The sequence below is a fragment of the Gadus chalcogrammus genome, chromosome 21 (assembly GCF_026213295.1).
Source record: "Gadus chalcogrammus isolate NIFS_2021 chromosome 21, NIFS_Gcha_1.0, whole genome shotgun sequence".
Classification (NCBI taxonomy): Eukaryota; Metazoa; Chordata; class Actinopteri; order Gadiformes; family Gadidae; genus Gadus; species Gadus chalcogrammus.
The window spans coordinates 15,329,648-15,341,081 of record NC_079432.1 but is presented as its reverse complement, the minus strand read 5'-3'; the positions used below and the strand labels follow the sequence as shown (position 1 = coordinate 15,341,081).

The window sequence follows — 11,434 nt, the reverse complement described above, 5'->3', positions numbered from 1 at the left end:
TGCATGGATATTGTTGAACCATGTAAAGGGGATTCATTCTCTTATGTAAAATAAGAGAATGCATTTCAGATGCAAATCTGAAAGATAATAGCCAAACGCTTCTGAAGCTGTCTTGTGTTTGGCCTATAGATAATACCCAACCCCTACAATAACTAATAGACCCAACTTTTATAGGCTATTTAACAATAGACGCATATAATTGTACGGTAGGCTATGGAGGTAGAATTGTGTCTTTATTATGCAATCAAAAAAAATAGGTTTGAGAGCAAAACTTTCCACACTGCAATCAAAAATAATAGGTTTGAGAGCAAAACTTTCCACACTGCAATCAAAAAATAGGTTTGAGAGCAAAACTTTCCACACTGCAATCAAAAAATTGGTTTGAGAGCAAAACTATCGACACTGCAATCAAATTTTTTTTATTGCAAGATAAATTAATGTGATAAAAAAATTATTAATGGGAATCAAAAAGTTTTGTTTGTAAATCCAAAAGTTTTGTTTGCAAATCCAAAAGTTTTGGATTCGCAAACAAAAGTTTTGGATTCGCAAACAAAACTTTTGGATTCCCATTAATAATTTTTTTATCACATTAATTTATCTTGCAATAAAACATTTTTTGATTACAGTGTGGAAAGTTTTGCTCTCAAACCTATTATTTTTGATTGCATAATAAAGACACAAATCTACCTCCATAGTAGGCCTACGCTGCTGTGCATAGGCTGCTGTAGATAGAGCGAATGAATATAACCTTTAATCCATCTGCATGCACAATATATAGTTGTAGGCTACTGCATCCAGTAAAATGGGAAAGGTTAATTACAAAACCAAACGTGCACCTTTTGTGCAATAGGTCAAACTGTTTTAAACTGCCTTGACAAGTCTGCACTGCAACCAATAGTTAATGTATAGGCCTACTAACCAATTGTGCAATAGTGGATTATCCGTTTAAAAAATCTAAATGATCATTCAAAGTCAAGCTATTTTACCTGTGTGAGGTACAACAAAGGACGACATTTGGCAGCATTGGAAAAACATTTTGTAGACGTTTGCTGTTGCAAGTTTTTCTAAACAAATAACCTAAAATCAACATTGCGTGTCCGCGGGGGTCTATGAGGGTGTTCCACCGCCCTGGTATTATTGAGAAACGCTGGTCTACTTAACAGACTGAGAGGATAACAATGACAACTAGGACTGCCTGTAGTCAAAAAAGGTATTCACGGCCAACTTGTCCTCAAGCAATTCAAGGGGGCAGTCCCCGAAAACACACTCACACATCCCCACAACCTCGCTCGTGTGCGTTAACATACACATAGCTGAGATAGGGGCAGGCCAAAAAAAGCAATACTGCAAGTGAGTATTTTCTGTTATTGTTTACACCGTTGCTGTTATTGCGACTGTTGACTAAATAGAAATGGCCATGATCTCATTTTAGTCATATTAGCAAAATCGATCAATCAGTAATTTGGTGAAACATACAATAGTTCATAAATTCTTTATTGAAATGCAAAATGAATCCCAGTTATGAATTAATCATGTCAGATTGAAAAGTTCACTCTATACATACAGTACATACATAAGGTAAACATACATACATACAGTATATACATATTTACAGACCAGGAACCGGAGGACCGATCACACGCAGGAGTTGTTTTTCGACACACAACTGTCGGTCAGGATGTGGTCCAAACCTCAGTTCTTCCAACGGATTTGCTGAGTAAAAATGTAACCGTCAAGACATCAACACAGCCTGGTCTGATCACCTTTGAATACAGAGATTGTGTGTGCGTATCGAATGTGTAGCGTGTGTGTGTTTCTTACAGAGTTGTTGAGCACGTCCGCTATCTTCTTGTGTTCCGCGGAGCTCATGTCAAACTTCTTTTGGTATCCTAGCAACTGCTTCTTGTCCTTTGTGTCTCGGTACGTCTGATAGGACCAGACACGCATCAATCACAGCCATACAGATGCTGAGCTCAAAATCATACTACAAAGTGTGTATGATGCACGTCTCACGTTGATGATGACGTCATGGCATTTAAACTTGTGGGCCATGTTGATCTTGAGCTCCAGGTCCTCCAGCAGGTTGACATACACCTCCAACACCTGGGGATCAGGGGGAGAAGCACTTCAACTCACCGGTCACTCAGAAACCACCCCTCACTCTCTGATGCCCCGTCCACACGGGCAAAAGCAATCTTTTCCCCTCCGTTTTCCTTTGATGCGTTTCAGGAATTTCTCCGTAAAGACGGACTCATTGCGAAAACGCTTCGAGCTGTAGTAACGCTGTAGTACATATTCAAGACGCTGATTCTCCACAGAAAAAGTGGAGTGCAGCAAGCCTGCGCGCTGTATACAAACATTCAGTCGAGGAGGACATAGCAGTAGTTGAACCTTTTAGATTGAGCAGAAATACTTACCTGCCCAAGTGTGTTGTTTGTACTGGCCCAGGTGTGTTGTTATTACCTGTCCAGGTGTGTTGTTATTACCTGCCCAGGTGTGTTGTTATTACCTGCCCAGCTGTGTTGTTATTATCTGTACAACTGTGTTGTTCGTACCTGCCCAGGTGTGTTCCTACCTGTACAGGTAACCTGTTTTTACCTTTGCAAGTGTGTTGCTTTTACCTGGACAGGTGCGTTGTTCTTGTGGAGGATGTCTAGCACCCTCTGGAAGGCGACAGGGGACTTCTTCTTGGTGAAGCCGAGCCAGTTCCTGGTGGTGAACAAGGAGTCCACGTCCGTCCACGCCTTCAGCTTAGCCCGGGCCGCGAGGGCGGTCAGGAAATACTGCTTCTCAGCCAACTGGAAGACACACAGAGGTCAGGACATTATATCAGTATAACACTGGAATATATATATAAATATATAAAACACACACACACACACACACACACACACACACACACACACACACACACACACACACACACACACACACACACACACACACACACACACACACACACACACACACACACACACACACACACACACACACACCCCCCTAACCTTGAAGGTTCTGCGGATGTTGGCAGGACTACTGTAGGTTCCCTGGAAGGAGGCAGACAGGCCGCACAGTTAGACACGGTTCCCCTAACAATATTATTCAGAATTAATTCATAGCGGTGCAGCTCTGCCTCAACATGGAAAGTAGTCTAGGGGACAGCAGAAGTGAAAGTAAGGGTAGAGGGTTTATGGTAAGGTTTAGGAGATAATAGTTAGTAAGGGTTAGGTTAGGGTACCCTCTGTAGTAGTTGTAGAATGTTGGTGTATTTTAGTGTCTCTCAGGCCAGTGCCTCTCCAACTGATAGGAGGCGTTACTTCCAACAGAAGTATCAGTAGTAGGGGGTGGTTATGAGGGGTTAGGGGTAGAGATAGACCGATATGTTTTTTTAAAATATTAGTTAACAGAAAAAGGGGAAATATTGGCGTCAATATTTTGAATAATACAAACTCCAACACTTAACTTCATTTAAATGCCTTTAAGCATAATGTTTGATAAACACAACAGTTTATCAGATTAGAAATATTTTTAAGTGTCCGTCACTTCGTCAAGGGACAACGGAGACGGCAAGGGTCATGGTTGTAAATAGCTTGTTGTAGCAATCACATTTTTTACTTTTAAAGCATTATTGCGTTGCGCATCCGGCACCACGACGAAGAACTGAGGGCTCGAGGCGTCACCGTGGTTACGCAGTTGGATGGCGCATTACGCAGTTGTAGAAGTCAAAAAAGTCAAAGTCAGCTTTATTGTCAACACTTCACATGTACAAGACATGTGAGGGAATCGAGAAAACGTTTCCCCCTATCCCGCGGTGAACATATAAAAAGTGCACAGGCACTAACACAAATATACGAGACAACACTAAAAATAGACAAGATAGACAATGACATATAAAATATAGGAGTTCTGTGAATAAAATAAGTAAAAATAATTGTGCAAAGAGGCAGTCAATACTGTCATGTAGTAGTGCATTTTTTAAATAGATAAATAAATAAATAATAGCAGCAATTTCAGTCTGTATGGTGTGTATTTAAACTAGTAATAGTAATAGTAATAGTGCAAAGACAGTTAGTCCACAGTGTAGCACGGCAGAAAGCAGGGGGGGGGGGTATTTCAGCTTACTGACAGCCCTGTTGATGTGGCTGAGGGGAGAGAGGGGAGAGAATTTAGTTTCTTGACAGCCTGGTGGATGAAGCTGTTTTTGAGTCTGGTGGTGCGGGCATGCAGGCTCCGATACCTTCTTCCAGAGGGCAGGAGGGTGAACAGACTGTGAGCGGGATGGCTGGCCTCGCTCACAGTCCTGGTCGCTCTGCGGGTGAGGCGAGTGCTGTATGTGTGTTGCACGGAGGGGAGTGGGGCACCGATGATCTTTGCAGCTGTGTTAACCACGCGCTGCAGGGCTTTCCTGCTGTATTCAGCGCAGCTCCCGCCCCACACGGTGATGCAGCTGAACACGATGCTCTCAATGGTGCCTCGGTAGAATGTGCACATGATTGATGGGGGGGCTCGTGCTTGCTTCAATTTTCGGAGGAATTAGAGGCCCTGATGGGCTTTCTTCGCCAGTGATGCAGTGTTGGGTGGTCCAGGAGAGGTCATCGCTGATGTACACCCCCAGGAATTTTGTGCCACTCACTCGCTCCACTGCCGCACCATTGATGGTCAGTGGTGGGTGCTCAGTGTGGCGTCTCCTGAAGTCAACAACAATCTCCTTAGTTTTGCTGACATTCAGCAGGAGGTTGTTGTTGCTGCACCACATGGTCAGAAGGTTGACCTCCTTCCTATAGCTGGTCTCATCGTTCTTAGTGATGAGACCCACCAGAGTGGTATCATCCGCAAACTTCACCATGTGATTGGTGCTGTAGGTTGGTGTGCAGTCGTGAGTCAGCAGGGTGAAGAGCAGGGGCGAGAGCACACAGCCTTGGGGGTATAAGTACAACCACCGCTTAACGTGCTTCCCTGCAATAAAACTGGACTGAATTGAGTTTATTAGGTTTTTACTCTCTCTCTCACACAGACTTCTACTATCACGGACTAGTTCCATATCGATATTATCAGCTACCTTGTTTCGAGTGATTAACAGGCACGCCTGGACGGACCGCGAGCGAGCAGAGCTGCCGCTAATGTTTATATAACGTTAATGGGCTCACTGTAATGTTAATAGTAGTTGTGAGTTGTAGAGGACTGGGATGTTTATTACAATTTTGGGAGAGTCTGCTGCCTTAACTTACCTCGAAACCAAACCAGACAAAACGTTTTCTCCTCTCGGCGTGTGTGTGTGTGAGCACTGTGCATGTGCAGCTTTCACTGCTGATTGGCTGTTACCCGTCGTGGCTCTGCGTGTAACCAGAGCGTGTAACCAATCAGATGGTGCTGTGGGTGGGACAATGCTGGAGACAGCGTAGTGACAGCAGACAGAGAGGCGCGGCTGCATCAGAGCCAAAATAACCCAGTCTTAAATTGATCCCTTATCGGCCGTCGGATAAAAAAAAAAAGGCCGATGCCGATATGCGTCAAAATGCCGAATATCAGCGCCGGAAATTGGCCCGGCCGATATCGGTCAATCCCTGGTCAGGGTTAAGGGGGTTAAGGTGGTTAGGGGTCAGGGTAAAGGGGGCTCGGGTACCTCTGGTTCGCTGTAGTGGTAGAAGCAGGAGTAGTAGAGGGTGGTGATGAGGGGCATGTTCAGGATGGAAGCCTTCCTGGGGAACCTCTTGAAGACGTCCGACTGCCCGGTCCTCTCCACCTGCTTATCGTTCCCCTAGGTCACCCGGGGGACGGTCAGGCAGGTTGACGAGGGTTGAGGATTCAAACTCTGATAGAGAAACTGCCACGACAACGTGCTCTTTTGTGGAGCGCGTAGAACGGCAGCTTGACGCCGAGCTGGAGCCTTTCCAGTGACAGCGTGGGGGGTGCAGAGCAGAGCTCACCTCTATGATGATCTGCCTCTCCAGGAGCGTGTAGTGGTCCTGGACGTGGAGCGAGTCCTCTGGGGAGAAGGGCAAGCTGTGGACAGATCCAGACAAAGACAGGCTTATTTACGGGGTACCCTTCATGCATACATGCCACTGAAGAGCTGCCCAGTACCACGTACTGGGGGTGGACAATGAGAGCAATATGGCAGACATTCAGTTCCTTCTCCCATGCTTGGATTTTTAACTACTACATGTGAATCTGGCTGTTCTGCAGTCGCCACCGTCCATTTGCAGAAACATGTTTCGAAAATGTCCTGCCGGCCTAGTTTCACCACAAGCAAATTTTCACACACAAAAAGGAACGACTTATTTATTGTTGGAAACAAAAAAGTGCAGATGCAAATCTGTTGAAACCGATTCGCTCTATTGGGCTTGGGCGGCGTGGGGGTATTTCAGTAATCCAGGGTATTTAGAAATACAGAAAGCATGATCAATACTGTCAAAAATACAGATGCTCCACTTTTCTCTCCCACATCTTAGGAAATCCTTTTTATTGTGTCTCTTGGCCAAGTTTTGCAGCAGGACTTATAATGAAATAATCCAAAATAAAGTCTTTGCCGTTGCATTGTTATTCATACTGAAACAGGTTTCATTACCACAATTGTGGCTTTCCAGGGTAGAATGTGGGCCCCGCGCACTGACATATTACAAAACAGGAAGGGACATTTTTTGCAGAAATAAGCAGCTGTGGTGGTGCATTAAAAGAAAGGCACATCTCAACAGCAGTTCATCTACTTAGACAAGCTAGACTTGTCTAAGTAGGCAAATTACATATTAGAGGCACAGCATTGTAGGCCAGACAATCTGAGCCTATCCCAAACATACAATGAATCACCAGCAGCTCAGCTTTTATGTTCTTACTTTCTTATGATTGTGAAAGAAATCTGGTATTTTCCAGTAAAACTGATGAAATGTAAACGCTGCATTAATCATAGCAGAGGCAGCGCAACGTACCCGAGGCAGGTCTTGAGGAAGTCTCTGCGCTTGTTTTCATCAGTGATGGTCAGGTGATGTTTATACTGCAGCAGCTACACACCACGAGACACACACACACCTACCACCCATCATACACCACCTACCAACACTTCTCACATACTTTTCATATAAAGTATAAAAGAAAAAAAATCATCCAATAGTACAGGATGATGTGACTATGGGTTTGAAGGCAACAGTAAATATGGGGACGGAAGATAACAGTAGTAACAGGAGATTGTAGGTTGAAGAAAGTTCTAGCAACGTAGAAACGATAGAGTAGAGGAGGTATTACAATATTAATACTTGAGGTAGTATAAAGGTTGACCGTATTATAGTCGTGACAGCAGAGGTAGTATAACAGAATTGAAATTAGAAGTTGTATAATAAGATAGTGTTACAGTACATACCGCCTCATCCTCAGTCCGGCCCAAAGCCCTGTAGGCGAAAAACAGGGGATGCTTTAAGATATAATAATATAGATATAATATTATAATAATGTATTACAACATAATGCCTCCTAATCTTAACAAGCCCACACTGCAGCAGCTACACATTATTAATTATATATAATTAAATGTATATATATATATATATATATATATATATATATATATATATATATATATATATTTATATTTATAAAAATTATAATTAATAATAACTAATAATGCCAGACAATAAACTAATAATAATATTAGTAGTATTACACACAATAATGAAGTTGCAACATTTTCTGGATAAGGGTTAGGACATAAGGGAAGGGTTTTGGTAATGTATGACGCAGGTTAGGGTTATGGGTATTGGGTTATGAGTTGACCTCTGACCTGAAGAGGTCCAGTAGGACTTTCTGCTCCCCGCTCTCCTTTAGGTAGTGGATGTAGTGTCGCAGGGCTGTCTCCCTGCCATCCAGCTCTCGGAACAGAACCTCTACACAGGGGAACAGGGCAGATGATAAGACCAGCAGCTCTACAGAGTTAACAGAGTCGACCCTAGGACCTGGGGGGTGAGCCTTCAGATCCAGTGAACTACACTACTTTAACAATTAAAATGACAATTTAACTAATTGTGTGGTTGACTGGTAATACTGGAGCCTGGAGAAAACATACCTTTACACAAAGATCTCTTCAAATAGATTAATATCTGAAATGGAGAGAAAATGTTGCGTCAATAAAATCAAAAAGATGATTCTGATGATGAGGGAAATGAGGAAGACCTACAGCTGTGATGATGTTCCCGTCGTGCCCGTCGACAGCCTTGTCCAATAGGAGCATCTTGTCCTGCAGCGACTGGAACCGTTCCAGAGAAACCACCTGCACAATGAACACAACAAGGCATAGTAAACAATACTGGTGACTGGCAGATGCTGCCTGCATTTTATACACCACCTATCGCGTTTTCAACTATACGATACTGGCCCGGTTAGGCATGGAGGCTGGGATTTCCATTTAAATTACAACCTTGCTTCCCGCTTGAAGGCCTGTCCTAACTGAGATGACTCGCTTGTCTTGAGTCGATGACACAACACTCACAATTGTATCCTCTATTCAGTTATTGTTATTATTATTATTATTATTATTATTATTATTATTATTATTATTATTATACTTATATAATAATAATAATAATGCATTGAATTTATATAGCGCTTTTTCCTAGACACTCAAAGACGCTTTACATTGAAGGGACCTCACTCACCACCACCAGTGGTAATTATATCTATATTCCTACAATTTGAGGGACAACTTCTTGCTCCGAACAGCAACCAGGGCTGATGTCACAACAGTCCACTTGGAGTGGCCCGACCTCGAAGAAGGTTCATCTTCGGTGAGGTACGGTACGGTAAAGAACGCTTAAACTGGTAGCGGTAACGCAAATCAGCGCGGCACGGTACGGCAAAAAGTGCAAATGTAAAACCACGACTTTCTAACCTGCCTCTAGCTAATCTGCTAGACTAGTGTCTCCTTCAGGTACTTCTGCATACTCGCACGCAGGCTGTACAGTATAGCCTTCTTGATCCTTAAATCTGTGGAGGAATTCCTACCTTTCCCTGTTGCATTTTCAGGATGGTCTCTTGAGGGGACCAGTTACTTATGTAGTCCTGCCAAGGGTACGAATAAAATCACTTTTAGTGGAAATACTTTGAAGTACACCATTCTGCATGACCATGCTTAGAAGATACTAACCTTGTATTCACATTTTGGTTTCCGTAGCTCTGGTGCATAATGTCTGGCAGGTGTGTCGCTGAACGCTACAGAATCACAAATCATCCGATTAGTTAGTAGAACCTTCTAGAATCTGGTCTTTAGAAGCTTCTGCACCAGCACTTGGACTGAGCTGGAAGGATACCAGAAATATGCTCAATAAGACTATTACACACATACTTAAATCACTTTTCACTCTTTTAGTGTGTTTGATGAAAAGATTCATGATAGATTCAACGACATTCAAGACTACCACACACATTTCTAGCGACATACAGGTTCAATTCTAACCTGCAGTTCTATGCTACATGTCATTCCATCTCTTCTTCAACCCAATGTCGTCAGTCTTTCCTCTCATGAAGACCATGAAAACGTGTTTAAAAACTGATGATTTACTCACAATCACTAGAGGACAGCATGCCGCCTACTTTGGTCTTTGCTGAAGAGCAGAGAGAGAGATTATGTTGTGGACAAAGAACAAAGAAGTGACTCAAAACAAGATATGAGAGTCATGCCTTTAAAGATTCTACTGGTTTAGGGTTAGGGTATGATGCAGTGTACTGTACTGTGCTGTACCTTTGAAGAGGGAGCTGAGGGAATATACAGAGTTATTCTTGGGTAGGGAAGGCGAAGCACTGATCTTGGGGAAGCCTAGCTCTCTGCTGTCCCCTGCTGGCCGGAGTTTGGACGCCGTCTCCTTCACGGACCAGGAGATACCTGGCGATAACAGTAGCAGAAACATGGCCGATCAGTGTCCATTAATTCACCTGTTCCCTATATAGTGCAATAGGGCGTCAACATTGTGCAGTGTAATTTCAGGGACAAATCTGCTTCCCTATTCGACAGAACAATTTGTACACACATCATCATTGGATAGACTTACAACCAATAAAAGCAAAAAAAAAGTGTGAGCCACTCATCTTAATTCCTTAAAGGCGCTCCCATAGGGAACCACCCCCTGTAGGGTAAAGTCGTCATATCAAACCAGTCCCATACTGGATGGAAGGGTTGTGATTGTCCCAACCCGGCCTGGGACTACTGGAAATCTGCCTGACCGGAGAGAGGCCATACTCATATGCCATGGCAAATAAAACATGAGCTGGCAGATTCTTCTGGTTCCCAGGCTAGGTTAGTTAGTGGACTATATAGTGTTCAGTGTAGTGAAAAGGAATGAGGGAAATAGAAAAACGACTTCAGACACGGCCTTTATCACATTTCGGCTTCCCCACTAAAAACCAAAAAAATCGGAAGGCTTCTTACTTCCGACTGGCTCTCCGCTCCAGCTGACCTTCTCCACGTCATCGTCATCATCGTCTTCATCCGCTAGGGCGGAAATGCTGTTCACAGCCTTTTTGGACTCTTTTAGCTGCCCTCACAAAACAATGAAATTTTCATGGTTTGAAGCTTATGTATGTGTGTAAATTTGTTTAGTGTGGCAGGTCTCATCATTTCTTACCCGTGTATAATCGTCATCCTCCTCGTCGAAGGTGAAAGCCAGCGTAAACTTGCTGCTGTTCCAGTAATCATCTTCGTCTGCTTTGGCCCTCGACATCTGAAATCAAGACAGCAGTCTTCTGCTTATTCATGATACATTACATCCCCTAGCCTAGATCAACCTGCATGGACATCTAACACATGTCGTTGGCTAAACAAAGAGTGCTTGTGTAGCTATGCACGTATTCGCTACTATTAGTAATAGGCCTACCTCGCACACAGGGGAAACACACCCCGAATACATGAGTCTGTTTATGTCTTTGAAAGGTAGGCTACAAGTAAACATGTCAGATTGCTAACACGGATATGGGACAGAAACTACCTTATATCGTGCAGATAATCGAATATAAATTGGACCTACGAGACGCGTACAATGAAAATAGATTTGCTGAACGTTGAATGTCAGTAGATAATATCAATAACATAATGACATACGGAGGAGAATGAAGAAGAATCAAGATCCAGCAGTTTACCTTTTGCAGCTTCAGATCGCGCAGGGCGTTCTGGGAGATGTAGTCATCACGTCGTTACCACAATACGATGACGGGAAGACAAGAAGGACAACTTTGCCATAAATTAAATGCGTATATTTACTCAGGCGGATAGTCAACGTAACAGTTCAAGAACAATTTAACGTAACAGGCAGCTTTGGAAAAGCAAAAAAACAAGCCATGCTTAAAAGCCATATAACTTGTCTTGACGTTTGAATGATTTAATTTCTGTGTATCCTTTTGAGTTTGTATAGTTATTGTACATCAGAAGGAGGGGCGGGGGGCAGCTGTCGGCGCCGGT

The 11,434-nt window shown here is 43.2% G+C and overlaps 1 protein-coding gene across 3 annotated transcripts; it reads right to left on the bottom strand.

The window, feature by feature from the left end:
- Positions 1–647: 647 nt before the first annotated feature.
- Positions 648–11,190, bottom strand: vipas39 (VPS33B interacting protein, apical-basolateral polarity regulator, spe-39 homolog). Of its 3 annotated transcripts, none has more exons than XM_056581505.1 (19): positions 11,078–11,117; positions 10,605–10,700; positions 10,409–10,514; positions 9,725–9,865; positions 9,549–9,587; positions 9,131–9,195; positions 8,989–9,045; positions 8,165–8,257; positions 8,054–8,087; positions 7,772–7,874; positions 7,355–7,382; positions 6,927–7,000; positions 5,928–6,003; positions 5,624–5,758; positions 3,006–3,047; positions 2,622–2,798; positions 2,014–2,103; positions 1,822–1,926; positions 648–1,713 (listed from the first exon to the last, which is right to left on the bottom strand). In XM_056581505.1, exons 2-19 carry the CDS (start codon positions 10,698–10,700, stop codon positions 1,693–1,695), a joined length of 1,482 nt encoding a protein of 493 aa, XP_056437480.1. In that variant the 5' UTR covers positions 11,078–11,117; the 3' UTR covers positions 648–1,692. The 3 variants fall into 3 exon arrangements, with proteins under 3 accessions (XP_056437480.1, XP_056437477.1, XP_056437479.1); XM_056581502.1 differs by lacking the exon at positions 11,078–11,117 and adding an exon at positions 10,854–11,055; XM_056581504.1 differs by having other exon boundaries at positions 649–1,713; positions 11,116–11,190.
- Between the last annotated feature and the right edge of the window lie 244 nt (positions 11,191–11,434).

Coding starts and splice junctions, on each gene's coding strand:
- vipas39 (XM_056581502.1), bottom strand. CDS start 10,928: ATGTTTACTTGTAGCCTACCTTTCAAAGACATAAACAGACTCATGTAT. Junction 9,866..10,408: donor GAGCGGAGAGCCAGTCGGAA/GTAAGAAGCCTT, acceptor TGTTATCGCCAG/GTATCTCCTGGTCCGTGAAG. Junction 7,001..7,354: donor GCCGGACTGAGGATGAGGCG/GTATGTACTGTA, acceptor CGTGGTGTGTAG/CTGCTGCAGTATAAACATCA.